The 16,285-nt window shown below is 36.8% G+C and overlaps 1 protein-coding gene across 3 annotated transcripts; it reads right to left on the reverse strand.

Annotated features, from left to right (window-relative positions):
* Positions 1–1,381: 1,381 nt before the first annotated feature.
* On the reverse strand, positions 1,382–11,183 carry LOC133818112 (DNA repair protein UVH3). 3 transcript variants are annotated; one of them, XM_062250819.1, is made up of 18 exons: positions 11,031–11,183; positions 10,694–10,944; positions 9,974–10,143; positions 9,796–9,898; positions 9,279–9,350; positions 9,097–9,203; positions 8,884–9,016; positions 8,418–8,495; positions 8,286–8,339; positions 7,432–7,616; positions 5,669–7,352; positions 5,060–5,254; positions 4,514–4,599; positions 4,000–4,294; positions 3,759–3,895; positions 3,335–3,419; positions 2,481–3,008; positions 1,382–2,181 (listed from the first exon to the last, which is right to left on the reverse strand). In XM_062250819.1, the coding sequence occupies exons 1-18, from the start codon at positions 11,116–11,118 to the stop codon at positions 1,567–1,569; spliced, it is 4,866 nt and encodes a 1,621-aa protein (XP_062106803.1). In that variant the 5' UTR covers positions 11,119–11,183; the 3' UTR covers positions 1,382–1,566. The 3 variants fall into 3 exon arrangements, with proteins under 3 accessions (XP_062106803.1, XP_062106804.1, XP_062106805.1); XM_062250820.1 differs by lacking the exons at positions 10,694–10,944; positions 11,031–11,183 and having other exon boundaries at positions 9,796–9,875; positions 9,974–10,113; XM_062250821.1 differs by lacking the exons at positions 9,796–9,898; positions 9,974–10,143; positions 10,694–10,944; positions 11,031–11,183 and adding an exon at positions 9,507–9,762.
* Between the last annotated feature and the right edge of the window lie 5,102 nt (positions 11,184–16,285).

Genomic DNA, 16,285 nt, shown 5'->3' on the forward strand with positions numbered 1-16,285 from the left:
ACGACCACAACCTCTGAAGCCACTCCCCTGACATAGTACTTATGTACCATTTGGTCTCCTGGACCACCATGTACCTAAGGCCATTAGAGCCTACTATAAAACGAACAGGAACACCACTTGAAAGGGGGTTGGAAATTTTACTGTAGCAAAGGCTTGAGTGTGAATGAGAGACTGAATTCTCTATTATTGTTCTATCATTGTTCTTGAGTGATTGTTTAAGTTTCTACAGCTTTTCCATTAGAGACCTTGACTTGATAATTTTTCCAACTCAACTTAGTTGACGAGTTCTCACCGTCAACAACTTTTATACACAACTTAACCCACTCAAAATAAACCCACACAAAATAAATCAATTTCTAAACTTTATTAACATAAATAATATATATATAAATATATTTTTAAACATTATAAAATATAATATAATAATAATTATAGCTTATATGCAGTAGCTACCACTGCATATATGCATATATATTGGTACTCAATTGAAGGAAAATTTAAACTGCTTGGTGCTCGGTTGGAGATGGCCTTGAAATAAAATAAAAATATTCAAAAAAGTCACCCAGAATATTTTTATCAATACTTTCCTTGCTCTTCTTTCACAAAAGTTTTCCTTGGTGAAATTCCAAGTCCAAACAATACATAAAGTGATTATCATTTTAAAAGTAGAATTCTGAAGGAAAAAGATAGCTGGACATAAGGAAATTTTCTTCTGCATATTTCCAATATTGTAAATATATAGAAAGAAGGTATATTTCAGATCAGATCACTGCATGACATTATTTTTGTAATATGGACTTGTGAAATTTTTTCACTTTAAGCTTTAATGATGAGCAAAAGAAAATTACCCGCGAAGAACTAATGTGCAGGGCGCAAAAACAAAGTTGCTTTAACCCTTTTCACGTTGCTGCTTTGTAAAGTGTTTACTCCCAGTGGCTAATTCTACTACGTACAGCCATGGCTGTTAGTGGCACAATTTGTCTTGCAACCACAGCACGCCAATCCCCGCCTTGGCTTTCTCTATCTGCACCCTCTCGTACAGGAAAACAAAATAAAAAATATCTAAGAAAGGATGGCAGTACTAGTCTTTCTTTGTTGTTATTATGGAATGAAATTTTTTCACCATAACTGCTCTGGTTTCTATTCATTTTTGCTAGATGACGCTTCTGATTATGTGACCAAGATATCACAACTCGGTTAAATTTGAGAAAATTATCTCGTTGAATTTTCAATTTGCTTACCAAATATGGTGTGTAATTAAATCACACTAAATAATATTCAAGTATCCTCTTCTGTTAAACACAAAGTATAGATAAACCAGCCTCCGTTGAAACCCCACACTAGAATAAAAGATCGTTGCTCGCTAATTACTCCTTGGACGGGCTCGATAGAATCATATATTATATTCAAATGAGTTAGGCACTTTATTAATTCGTGCTTGACCCAAGGAAGATTCAAGTCATCGTATACATTAGATTGAATTAACACTTTTTGTGCATAGATAGGAAATAAACAGAATGATAATTATACACAAAACTGTCTTGCATCCAAATACAAAACAGATGTTCAACTCTTCCTTCGTTTCTTTCTCAGGTAAGGCATGGCATGTAGAGTTCCCACAGGAGTTGTCTGAGTATAATCTTCATCCTTCTCTGGCAACAACCCACGTGATTTTGACTCTTCATCATTCACTGTGGAGTTTGCCTGATAAAAAATTTGCTCAGAAATACATGCATCTGACCTCTCCATTCCAGAACAATGGAAAAGATCAGAATTGTCCAAGACAGCAGCCGAAACTTGGCCAGAAATGCTGTTGTCATCTGGGCTAGTTTCACTTTCTTCCATGCAAAACCCTCCCCCGGCCTTGTAGTCTTCACAAGCATCAGCCTCAAGATGAGAATCACCAAGTTGGCTCACACTTGGTTGGTCATTTTTGCCATTATCTGGACAGAAACCCCCACCTCCTGCAAGATAGTCTTCATCCAAGCCATTTCGAGGAGAAGGATTTCTGACATCATCCTTTTCATTTTGACCAAGACTAGAATCAGCATTTTCACATAAATCTTGTTCCGATACCTTGCCATCAAAATATTTTTCATTCCCCTGGTCAAATAATTTGTCCAGATCATCAATGTCTGAGTCATTTGCGGTGTAGTTTACAGGCTTCCGCAATCGTGTTGACTGAGAGACAGAAAAATCAATGGTGAGTATCAAAAAAGAAGGCTATAGTTCAACTGGAATATAGGAATTGAAACGATATACTGTGAAAGAGACTTGTCAGCATAGAAGGTGTTTGGCCACCCATTTTATCCATCCACTCTCAAAATATTTATGTTATACCTCTATTCTTATATTTACTCAAATTCCCAAAATAGATTAAGCACGGCCTTAAAAGAAAAATATAGCAAAAGGCACAAGATTAGCATAAATTAACTTGTGGTGTGAGTTTTTCATGTTCTTGTGTTCTTTATTGAGCTTACCTTTCGCACTTCTAGTGGCCTTTTTAATGTCCCAACTTGAATTTCCTCCACATCCTCATCATTCTCATTCTCACCATCACTGGAGCTGGAGCTGGTTTTAGATACCCCTTTCCCCTTCCCTCTTCCCGCTATCCTGCCTCTCCCTCTTCCTCTGCAACTTCCACTCACACGTGATTTTTTACTAATTTCCTCTCTGTCATCTAATAGTGTTGGTGACTCAGAAACAAGCCCATCCCTGGGAATCTTCTGTTTCTTTGATTGCTTGGGAATTGATTTCTTCCTATAGTTGCTCTGGTTCCTGACAACACTTTGCTCTGTTTCCTGTGGAAATTTCTCTGATTGGTTATCCCCAGATCCATCAGGTCTTTCTCTTTTCTTTTTAGTTCCGGAAACTTCTTGTACAGCATCATCCATCATCTCCAAGGATGGTTTTCCAGCAATTCCTTTAACAGCCTTCTTAATTCTCTTGCTTCGAATTTTAGCAAATCTTTCATTGAATGTGTAAAATGCTTCCAAACGCAGTTGAGTCTTCACAAGAAAATGAACAATACACATCAGCATTTTCTTTCACAATGAACCAAAGATTAGAGAGAGAGAGAGAGAATTATTATGGGATCATAAACTGATGAAAGATAGATGACATGCTCTAATGCAATGGTTAAGATGGATGTTGAATGCTAGTATTTTTGTGTGTTTGGGAGAGAGAAGCTGCTTCAGCTTCAGCTTCACCAACTGCATTTTGAATATTCTTTATATTTCTCATATAATGAATGGTATCTTCTTATGTCAATCCTATGTTCCTAACTAGTCTTAGCACGGATTTTTTAGAGAGAGAGAAATGGCAAGTTCACAACCTCGTGTTTATTGTACTCCTTCAGAACGGGTAGTAATAAATCATCTGCCTTCTGGCTACCCCAACAAAATTTGTCCCAACACAATCTGCATTCCAACAGAATCGACCAGGAAATAAGTAAATTATATTTCCCAAAACAAAACTCAAGCTACTTGAAGTAAAATGTCAGAATTACAGTGGATTTGTTCATTTGCTCCCATGTGTCTCAAATATAAAGGTCAGATAGCAAATGAAGCCAATATAATGTGGAATTCTGTCCCTAGAAAATGGAGACATGCTTGTAACTTACAGTTTTGCAAGACATGACTCAATTTCGACAAAATAAGAGGGACCAACAGTCTGTGACACTAGACTGAAATTGTGGATCAACACTGCCATCCTAAAGGCCAAACTTTATGAAACTTAAAGTAGGAGAAATAACTCACTTGCGAAGAACAAAATGATCTGGCTTTCCCCATGTGAAAGGCTCAGTTGACTTATCTACTTGAGGACAAATGTAAGCAGAAATAACAGCTTCACTAGGAAAAATCGGAGGTATATGCCAGTTTTTGCTCACTTTTCTCTACACAGAATAAATTTTAAAAGGATCAGCAAGAAAAAGACACGAGTTTGTAAAAAGACAAAATACAAGAAAGAAAACACCTAAGCCAGGGGTCATCTCATTACATGCTTATCCATAAAGACTTTCTTTATGTCCTGAGTATGATCAGCAGACTGCTTCTGTTCTTGAGCCTCAGAAATGTTTTCATGAGATGCAGATGCTTCTTCCATTTTGCTTTTGGAGCTTTTCACATTATCACCCATTTTTGACCCCCTTTTCCTTGCAGTTGAGTCTGTTTGGTTATCAAACTTCCCTAATATAGTAGGATCTGGTGATTCAATCCAGTCCCGGAATTTTTGGAGGCCATCTTCCTCAGGAAACGCATGTACAACCTCAATAGCATTAACAATGCCTATACCACTATAACAGAAAGCAGCCCAATAGATTCTAAATCAATTAATATAATCAAGTAACCATATGAAAGCAGGCGATAGAAATGCCAAACCTGCCGAATTTTATAAATATATGTGATAGCAATTCCTAGATAAGTATGACTGCAGTATGGACTACCGATGCGTATAGAAAATGCATTAAAACGTGGCATGATCTCATAAAAAATTAAATGCCGCTAGCAATTACCTGACACCTTCAGTATAATCACTACCAAGAAGAAGTGCCATGCGAATCAACTGCTCTCTTGTTAGACCAAGCTCCTTCTCAACGTCCTGTTGAAAGTGTACCATTATAAGCAACAAGAAGAATTGAAAAAAAAATAGTTAATAAAATTAATTCTTTTGAGTGACTCTTGTGCTACAATCCAAGGAACTCTAATCCACTTTAATGTTATTTTTTGTGCTTATTTCTGTGGACTAACTTTTACTTACCATCAAATTTTTTTGTTTATTTGTTTCTTTCTTCATTTTTCTTTCTTTTTTATTTTTTTGAAATGTTTGTTTCAGTAATTTTTTTTTTTTTGAACAAGTTTGTTTCAGTAAATTAATCTCATTAAAACTAGAAGAATTACAAGGAACAAGAAAAGTGCATAGCATGAAAAAAGAGGAGGAAAAAAAAAGATAAAAAGAAAACAAAAGAATAATGAAAAACACATCTAGAACAGAAAGTTATCCGTTTGGAAAAATAAGAAATCATGCTAAGCATAAACTCTTCATCCCTTGTTAAGTATACCTTCATGAAGTATGTCTCAACATATTTTCTATCATCAAATATATTCTTGTAAACACTCCGTGCTCCAAACAAGAAAACATCTGAGTCATCAGTTACAACACCATCAACAAGGTTTGCTAGCTCCATATAAGCACACTGAGCTTCGGCCTCCATTGGTGCTATGATATATGGTAATCCAAACATTTGCAGCAGCTCCTACAAAAGAGTCGCACGGTTCAAAATTTTAAGCAACTCATGCAAAAATAAATGTATCTTGATGTTATAGGATTCATAGATAGTGAAAAAGATCTATCAAAATGAACAGAACAAGAAACAGAAAAACAGTAGTAAAAATACAAGTTTTCTGACCCACCAAGAGGAGATGGGATGTCATGTCTTGGCCCGGAATTTAGGTGTAATGTCCTTTAAGTATCAACAAATGTAAGAACTAATGTGTTAAGAGAAAAAATTAAAGTCCCAAACTTAAACACTTAATTATTGTCTAAGGAATTGTTCCTCTTGAAATGAAAACAACAAAGTAGAGCAAAAACTAAACTAATGAATCTGTAAGCTATGGTCATGCCTTGTGTTCATAACGTTATAATCCAAAATCAACAATTTATAACCCACCTGACATTCTGTGAACATCTCACTACTAACAGATTCTGCATTACGTTCCAGCTTTCCCTGCTCATCTCCAAGAGCCATACGTTCTTGGGCTAAAACTTGAATTTCTTCCTCTAGACTAGCCTCTGTAACTTCAACCCGAAAAACATCATTGTCCCTTAATGAAGAATTCTCCAAGCTATGCCCAATTTCTTGGAAACAATTTTCCGGACTTTTCTTTGCAGTTAAATTTTCTTCATTCTCAATATCACATGCCAAATCATTCGTCAATGCTTTCAATGAATAGACAGCTTTGTTGGTTGTCTCCACCAAAGGGGCTGATGGTTTAGCTTCAGTAGCAATTTTCTGATCTTCAACCCAATCACCAGGACTGTCATCACACAAAACAGATGTGTGAGAACCATCTTTCGCAAACTTATTAAAAGAGGAAGAGAACCCCTCAACCTTATTAGAAGTACAAAGAAGGTCTTCCCCAGCCACATTGACCTCTTTTGCTTTTAAAGGAGCAACAGATTCTGCAAATGGTGCTTGTGCTTCTTTGGACAAATTAGCACTTTTATTTGCATCTTGCAGTGGTTGTTCCAAAGAACTGATGCGAACTTCACATGGTGACCCAATCAGTATCCTTGAAATTTTAGGACTACCAGACGAATCAGAGGATTTTGAGATACTTGCAAGACCCTCGTCATCCAGGTTTTCAACATCATCCAAAATTTCACAAGGTAATCTGTTTTGTTTTCTACCATCATCCCCTGAAAAAACTGGCCCTTCTACCTTATTTTCTGAGTCAATAATCCTATTACCTTCACAAGAATATCCTTTGGGAACTTCCAGCTTGTCATCTTCAGGCATTGCAGAATAAGATTTCTGACCATCTAAATCTTCAAGACTTCTCCTTATTGCCTCCTGCAATTCAGCATCTTCTTCCAAATTACCTTTGGAAGTTACCTTTTTTGAATCAGACGAAGTATGTTCAGTAAATTCACACACTCCTTCCTCCCATTCCACTTCACTATCATCATTATTATTGCCTTTAGAAGGGAGTTCAGTTCTGAGCTTATCATCATCTGAGAAACTCTTATCTTTCACTTCAGTAGTACCTTCCTCCCAGGAACAGTCTGAATCAGAACCACAAGACAGGTTCCTTGATGACATGATATTATCAGAAGATAGTTTAAGAGGATTTTCAGCTACTAAATGAGCAAATATCTCATCATCACCTTCAAAATACTTGATGTCACCATCATCTTCAAAAGAAATCTCCACAGAAGCACCATTATTAACCACAGAATCTTCATTTGTATATTCCAATGTAACAGATTCAGCACCATCACTTGAAGTTTCTGGAAATTTTTTACCTGAAGAAGTTTCCAGAACTGCAGGATTACTTTCATTTATCAGACACTCAACATTGGTCCTCTCATTTTCAATCTCTTTCATCAAGTCCAAATTCCTCTGTAAATCACGGGTCATGCGAATACCCATAGCTCTCACTCTACTGACACGAATTCGCCCTCTCTCATCATGATATGTCTCAATATTGTCTTCAAAAACCCTTCTAGAGTTGTTAGGTTTTGTTCCATTCACAGTGTTTGACTTGCTGGTAGACGCAGGAGCATGCATGGCACTTGAAGGATCTTCTGCCTGTTGCTTATCTCCATATTTCTCACTTCTCGCAGACAGCACCCTAAAGATTTTAATCAGGATATATATTACAAAGTCGTACAAGATGAATATATAAGAATAAGAGGGATATAATTACTCACTGTTTATCACCAGTGAAAGATGATGAGAAGATAAATTCTCTGTTAGCCTCGGATGCTATTCGGGAAGTCTGTACACCATCTACTCCTCTTCCAGAAGCGACCTTCTGCACTTGATCTATCTCCCGGCGGAAAGCAACGGTCTTAAGATATGCTTCTATCTGTAACTCAGAAAACTTTGCAGGGTCCTAAATGAACATGAAAATGACAATATATTAGATCATCCAGAACGTTTATGGGCAAGTATCAACCAGAGTGGAGAATCATATTATCAATATTTTTTTAGAACAAAACAACACTAATTGTATTTGTATTATTAATAAAAAGTCCATAATACAAGAAATGATAGAAGCATACCAATATAATATGTATGAAACACTTGGAAAAAAAATATTTTAGATTAAAGACATATTAATGAGGTAACTAATATACAATGATGAATCATAGCAATAAAACCAGATCTAAAACTTCCATCTTTCTACTCTTCTTTCTTGGATGTTCATTGACAACACAGTTGCTATGGATACCAAGTCCTGAAGGAAAAACAATAGAGGTAAAAATATTTATATAAATATATATTATATAATCATCATTATGAGTGCATACAACATATATAACGATTTCTTAAACTTCCAAAAGATCGTATATTAACTAAACCACTAATATAGATTTGAAAAAACAATGACTGACATTTCTCATCTAATAATGCTAAGATTATCAGAACTTAAAGACATATTTAATCACATAGAATTTCATGCCATTTTATCAGAAGACATATTTAGTAACATAGAATTTCATAATGTTAATGTTAGAGTAGCATCAGCCATAAATGGATATAATTGCCTTCAAGGACCCACCTTCTTGACCTTTTGATACTTCTGCCTGTTTTCGGCCATTAACCTTTCTCTAATCTACAAAAATGGACATAATGCCAATGTTACAGACGTCACTGGAAATAAATACACACAATCACATAAAAACTAGCTTACTTGAACAAGAAGGTCAAGTTGCATTGATGGAGGCAAAGCAGCTAGTATGGAAGGATCAACTTCACCATCCATTGCTGGCTGCAAAATAATAGAACATCCGAACAAACAGAAATTAAAACATAACTCATCACATGACATCACAGTTATACCTAGAATGGAACTACCATAAATAAAAATTACTCAAAACAATTGCACCTCATAACTTAGAAACCAAAAAGAAAATCGCCTTTGTTTTTAGGTATTAACTTCAACTAAATCTTGAAGGTTTAAAGACAATGAAAGCTTAAGTTAGCAGATGGTTGCCCATGTGCTTACTTCAAGTACGACATTGTTTCCAGATTTCCAATCAATACGAATATAAGATAAAAATTCAGTCTTAAGGTATTCTTAAAACATAAACTTAACAGAGGCATTGATTTTAATGACAATGGATTATATACTGAGTATTAATGGGGGTGCCAATCACCAGTATCATCTCTTCATCTCCATTCTCATCTTCATCCATATCACCATCCTCCTCAACAGGATAAGGAGCAGAAGATGTTGATGTTTTGTAATAAAAACTTCTACTTTCTTCTTCCATAAGAGATGCTGCCAACCTAAATCACTCAAAAAGCAATCATCAAAGCCCGTCACTTGCTTAAGTTGAAACTCTGGTACAAGTATGTATGCAACTTACATTTCATCCAACTTTTCCTGGTTGCAACTATCGTCCCTATCTACATTGATCTCTGCTTTATCTGGTACAATCTTCTTACCCTTATCAACATTATCCTGCTTCTGTTTCTGGTTTCAAAAATCTTCGGCAGTTATTAAGCTGTCATTTTCCTAGTTACAAAGAAGAATTACATGGAAGCAAACCTGCTTAACATCAAGTTGCAGAGACGGTGCTAAAGCAGCTAATACAGCTGGATCAACTCCATGCATATCTGGCTGCACAGAAATAATGAAACTGCGTCATAAACCAATTATTACAAACAAAAGAAGCACTATGCAGACAGAGTGCTTTTTATTTTGCTGGCTGTGCAGATAGGATGTGTCTTCCTTTTGCTGGTTGAACAGAAAGAACACTTGAAGAAGGATATTTACCCAATTAACTTTATATTTTACTCATGCCCCCACTGAACCCTATAATCTCTGGATGGTAGAAAACTCTAGCGAATTACTGGGTCGGTCCCCATCAGGACCTGAAAACTAAATCTCATGTGCGCAATCCATGGGTTGACCACTAGGCCTCCAACTCCATATATAATTTTATCTCAATTCTTACTCCCAAAATGGAAAACAAGTAATAATTGACAGAAACTTCAACAAACAAGTAAGGTTAACAAAAACTTAAGTTACAGACCAAATGGTTTACAAAAAATAAAATACATACCAGTATCATTTCTTCATCATCCCAACCATCTTCCTCACAAGGACTAGAAGTAGACTTTGTCGAGTTGTTAGCTAAATCGTCTGCCATAATAGATGCAGCCAGCCTATTAATCATCAAAATACTTATAAGATCACGTACAAAAACAAAAGTTACAAATATAATTCTGTATTAGGCTCACATTTCATCCAGCTTTTCCTGATTGCAATTAATGGAGCTCAAATCCTCTTTATCAAAATCACTGCCCACCAAGTTAGTCTGATCAGTCAAGGCCTTCTTACCCTTGGCATCATTTTTTTGCCTCTGATTCTTAATGTCCTCTGCTATCTCTTTCAGCTTCATCGCCTTAAGCTATTAAGACAAATCAATGATATGTATATATATATATATATATATATATATATATATAAAGGCAGTAAATCAGAGGCTCTTTTAAATAGTTTACCTTAACAACTATCAACAATAACAAAGTAAAAATTTAACTTCCAAGTTTCCACATTGTTTTTCATTTGGACCCAAAAAGAAAAACAAAAGTCCAGGGAAAATCCATTAAACAAATGCGTAGGTATGTACGATAGACGAGTTCTTTAATGTCCCAGAGCTGCTCATGAACCGACCGACATGCCATGTTTGAATAGACAAGGACACGTGTCCACATTTTCAATCTCTTACACATGAATCTCCCAATAAGTATCCCGCAAAATAATAAAGAATGAGTGATGTATTCACACAAAAAATTACACTTGTGAAAAAAATATTATTGTCCCTATGCAACTCTAGATTCACGAAAAGGGTCTTTGAGAATCAAATGACCATTGAAAATAAACGACAAATTCCCAACTTCTCATAATAACAATCATATTAGAACAGAAAGCTGGAAATGAATTGAGGGAAAACTCACATGGTTAAGCAGCAATTTCTCAGCAGTTTTTCGGAGCTTGGCCTGAGCATTCTCACGCATTCTTCGTCGAGCAATGACGGTTCGGCGCTTGAGGGCCGGGGTTCCACCATCGAAGACAAAGACGGGCTTGGTCCGCAGGTACAAAAGCTTGCAAATCCTGCGAAAGAATCCAAGCAAATGCGCGTTCCGTATCATCTCTCCCTTCTCGTCCCTCATCGCCTTCATGAACTGCACCATCCATATACTGGCATCTGTCCACAAAATCAAATTGAAACACGTCAGTAATCAAGCAACGATGCAATTAGGGTTAGGGTTCGGATATGACAGGCTTTATTACCGATGGCAAGCTTCTTTCCGGCTAGGGTTTCGACGGAGACGCGGCGGCCGACGGGGGCCAGTAATTCCCAAAGACCGTGAACTCCCATTTCGCTTCGCTGACGACGACGAACCTAAACAGACTTTCAGTTTATTATTGCCGCCAATTCATTTTTATACTACCAAACGTCATTTGGAACTGAAACTATACTACGACGTCGTATTGCCGTGCGGTCTTGAATTTCACTACATTTACTAGACAAGCACTCTAGAATAATTTTTTCCTATTAAAAACAATTATGCATTCTAGAATTCAGTTTGTTTCTTATTATATTTTTATTTTTTGACAGATTGTTTCTTAATATATTTAGATGCAACTGGATGAAGAACATATATTTTAGGGATTTTTACATAAATATACCTATAATGTAAATTAATTTAAAAAATACCTTAAAAAAACTTATTTACAAATATATTGTGTCACTTCAGTGATATACTAGAATTTGAAGAAAAAAAATTGAGAACTCTTGCTTCTTGAAATTTTTGTACTTTTCTTAATTGTAAAGAAAGTTACATTTTAATTGTTTACTATACTAATAAATTACTGATTGGTTGCTTTTTTTATATAAAAACTATATTTTTTTATAAATTTTTTGTCAGGAATAATTTTATTATTATTCGTACTTGAAATATGAAATGAACAAACTAGTGGAGGATAATCATCTAACCAACATGAACTTTTCGTCTAGCCAAAGAGTATGCAAAGATGCTCTCAGAAATTTAGACAAAGAAGTTCACATATGGTAATCAAGCATAATTGTTTTAGAGAACTACAAAAAATGGATTTAAACTAAAGACAACAGAAAAAGTAATCTCAAACAACCGCCACCGATAATGCCAATGCTTCAATATGGAAAGTCATTAAGATACCTGCCTCACAAAAACAAACCAAAAATAAGAAACTATTAATGAAATCAATTTGGGAATTCTTTAAGGGGTTATTTATCCAATTTGGGAATTCTTTAGGGGGGAAGTGGGCATGGCTTCTGTTTTAACAATTGAATTCTAAATTGTTTAGAGAGAATTAGAACACAACACAAATAGAAGGAGGAATTTCCTCCAACCAACAAAACTCTTAATCTAGCCCAAGGGCGTGCTTAGCCAAAATATAAGTCACACTATTAAACTTATAACTAATATGAAAAAGACTAGCCCTCAGAAAGTTAACCAATAAGGCTCTAATAACATCAAAAGATAAAACCTAGTTCATTATTATACACTGTGTTATTGTTTAGGGTCATAACAAGCAAAAAATAGTCGGAAGAAATTGCAACAAGTGAAAGTCCAAGTTTTTGAGCCCAGTCTAGTCCTACTAGTAGTGCTAGTGCTTCATATTGAAATGTTAATAAGGTCCTTGCAAACAAATCAACCAATATTAAAATAGATGATATAGAAAGAATTAAAATAAAAGTAATAATTATATAAAAGTGATTAGAAAACAAACTCAATCCCTTTGGTTAGGTTCCTATAAATAGTAGCTCTAAATTGCATTGTTACTTTCTATCAATTTCAATAATCTAGCTATCTTTAGGACTTTGTCTTATTCAATTGGAAAGTTTTAAAGAACACCAATATACCTTTCAAAGGTTTTGGTAGGCTGCCAATACTTTTTTATCCAAGAAAAAAATAATTGCTCCAAAGCCAATCATGTTTGTGTGATTTGAGATCGCAACATCAACAAACAAAGTAAGAGGATGGTATCCTGGATCTGCTCCTCTTTGATTTGGAGTTATTTGGTGTAAAACAATTTGTTAAGTTTGATTTTGTGCATTTCTTATTGTCTCATAATATAGTATTGCCCACTGAATCATCTAGCTTGGCTGTCTTACTGGTTGACCGTGTGTTTTTCTATTCCTTTCAAACCATATTACCCATGTTATAATCAACATTTTCTACAAATATTATTTTTCTAGAATTTTTGAAGCATAGAGTAAGGTTTCCTTGAAAGAAATGTCTTATTTTCTTTGTGAGAGAAAATGATAGTCCTCATAATTCCAAACTTTTTTGGCAGATGGGTACTAGAAAATTGCATGTGCATTAGAGTCAACCCCAAAACCACAAATTGAACAAACACTATGAGTTGTAATATTTCGACTATGTAGGCTTCTTTGGATTGGTCAAATTTCGTGAAAACCTCTCCATGCAAAGTGAAAAAAAAATTGTGGAATTTTTAAACCCCAAAAAGATTTCCACCATATAGATAACACATCACTTGATGACGAAGGTAATGATCTATCATTTGATTTAGCTAGATTGTAGCCACTTTTAACAACATAATTCCCATGCTTTGTATAGTGTCATAACCACGAATCTGAATGTTCAAAAGGGGTTAATGGTGTGGCTAAAATATGTTGAACATCAAGGATAATGAAAAGTCGTTAAACTAGTGTGATATTCCACTTCCCTTGTGTTTCCAAAAGGTCAGAAACTCTTAAAGGGTCTAATATGTTAATCAGCTAGGGAGGAAAGACGGAGGTCTTGGTATCCAAGGATCATTAAAAGTTGAGGTATCTCTGCCATTACCTATTCGTCGTCTCAAACTCTTATGTAGCAAATCTCTTCCCCATAAGATACTTCGCCATGTCAATGCGGGGTAGTGGCCCTCTCTAGCCTAAAAAATACTTGTATGTTGATAGTATCGTGCTTTAAGTACTTGAGCCATTAGAGATGAGGGGATTATTAGTAGAAGCCATGCCTGTGTTTGCCAATAATGCCTGATTATATTGAATGAAACCTCTAAAGGCTATACCACCATCTATTTTTGGTCTACACATCTTATGCCAGGCTCGCCAATGGACTTTCTTTTTCCTATTAGTGGAACCCCACCAATATCTAGCTTGCAAACCTTCAATATCTTGATAGAGACCTTTTGGAATTCGAAAGTGTTGTACCCCAAAATAAATACGATCCAAATCACTCAGCACAAGGTACAGCTGGCAAATAAGCGCATGGAGAAAGCGTACAGGTAGAACATCTAGCTAACTTTGGTGTGAGCAGCTCAAGTCAAACTTGACAGCTTACGACAACTAGATAGTCTCCATATCGCACTCTAGATACTCTAAACTTAGCATGTGTCAGATTAGGTTAGTTATTCGACATTCAACTTGAAGGAAGTGTTCACCTCGCGGAAGCTTGGTCATGACGCACAGGGAAAGATCCCAAAAGACTCAGAGATTCCTTATATGCTCATTAATGCCCAGATTTTACTATACATTTATTACCTGAGATAATATATGTAAATGTCACAGGCAATCATATCCCTATGTAAATTGGAGGTTATCCGAATTTATTATTTAGCATATTTATGTACGTGGTTACCCAAAGCTGTCCAGAAACACTCTCTATAAATACCAGGGGAATGGATAGAAAAAGGGACCAATGCTTGAGATACAGAAACTCTGCTGAAATTTTAAAAAACAATTTCACCCAGAGCCCTAAAGAAATTAATAAGATTGTCTCATGGACTAGAATGATTTTAACCACTGAACTGCGTAAAAGTATGAATGTTTATGGCATCGTTCATTTGTTTAATCACGATTTAGTAAAGAAGCCTAATATCTCTATTGTCGGATTTCTTAATCCACTGTTGGTGAAAAACCACGTCAACATATTGGTGATTTCGTTGAGAGCTTATTAATGCTTAATCCCCCATGCATGTTTCACCCAACACTCACCATGGTGGTCACTCGGTCTATGCATGACAACGAGATGGAACAGCCTGGTGATCAGGAGGTGCATCGTGCAGCCGTACCCGCTGGAGAAGGCCCAGTTGCTCAACACCGTCCTGGAAAGCAACATGTGGGCCAAGACAATACTGGAGCTCAGCATCACGTCCACTAAATCCCAATCTGGGGTATCTAACAACCATCGAGATGGAAAATGCCCAGTTAAGGAGCCATCTCGCTAAGGCTAACAAGAAGATTGAGGAGTTCTTGGCTCGATTACCCCCTCTTGCAACCGATGTTAACATCAGAAGGAGAAAAAGTGGATCCCATAGGAATAATAAACCCAATCTCAGTCGCTCTGTCTGAACTGCAACTCCGAGCTCAATACCTTTAAAGCAAAATCAGCGAAATACTCAACCTGCCACTACTTATAGGAACCATCGACCCCATGTCAGTCGATTTTTTCGAACTGCGACCCTGAGCTTCGTGCCTTCTGAGCAGATTCCATGGAATGTTCAGAGCAACCCAACAGGGCGAGCTGGGACCAATTCGAGAAGGTGAAACGGTCAGAGCCTCCGGCACAGAGAAATGGATCGGTCCTACCTCCAAACAGGGAGATTGGGGTAGATCAGGGACGAGCTAACCTAGTGCGCCTCGATGGAACAAGGATAGCCTCACCAATAAGACATCCGTCATCATTGGTTAGACATCCAATGCCACCTCACCCACAGAGGAACACTCTAGCTCGAGGGGATAGCAGGAGAAATCCTACTCCCTCATAGGACATCTATATCCCATGGTTTCGCGCTAATAATCCAGGTCCTCGATCCCAACCACAAGTTGTAAACTTCGCTAATGGAAGTTACTGGACGAAAAGCCAGCATGGAGGCAGGCCTGAGAGCGAACTGAGGAATCACTTGAGCTCCGCACAAAGTCTCCGTTCCGACCTGTGTGATCATCTGAATTCACAAAGAAGATGTCCAGTTCGCCATGATGATTTGAGTTATACTCAAAACAGGAGAGATTTGTTTATCATACGCGACAATGGGAATGTCCTAGCTAACCGAGTTCAAGCTTGGAGGGAAAACAACCCATATAATGCGTACAATAGGATGGGGACTGATGATCAGCTCCCAAATAACCTAGAGGCTAAGGATCCAACCCTCGAGCGACTGGCCTTAATGGAAGAATAAACGAAGAGACTCATATCTAGAAAATGAGTAAATGATTGTGATTCTGATGAGAAACTTGAGCCTTTTGCTCCAAACATTGATGCAGCTCTGTATCATGTTGGCTTTAGGATGTCGACCATGCCCGCATATGATGGAAACACTAACCCGTCCAACCACCTCGGGACGTTCAACACATTAATGATGGCCCACAACATCGAGTTTGACTTAAGATGTATCTTGTTCCTCGCAACTCTGACCGGACCCACTAGATTGTGGTTCAACAAGTACAAAAACACATTCAATCACCTCGTGGAAGAAATTTTCTTCCGAATTTAAGAGACAGTTTCGAGCTTCGAAGGAAGCTCATGTTGAGGCCAATT

Source organism: Humulus lupulus, chromosome 2, assembly GCF_963169125.1.
Source record: "Humulus lupulus chromosome 2, drHumLupu1.1, whole genome shotgun sequence".
Taxonomy (NCBI): Eukaryota; Viridiplantae; Streptophyta; class Magnoliopsida; order Rosales; family Cannabaceae; genus Humulus; species Humulus lupulus.

Coding starts and splice junctions, on each gene's coding strand:
- LOC133818112 (XM_062250819.1), bottom strand. CDS start 11,118: ATGGGAGTTCACGGTCTTTGGGAATTACTGGCCCCCGTCGGCCGCCGC. Junction 10,945..11,030: donor CGGAAAGAAGCTTGCCATCG/GTAATAAAGCCT, acceptor TTTTGTGGACAG/ATGCCAGTATATGGATGGTG. Junction 9,899..9,973: donor CAGGAAAAGCTGGATGAAAT/GTGAGCCTAATA, acceptor GATGATTAATAG/GCTGGCTGCATCTATTATGG.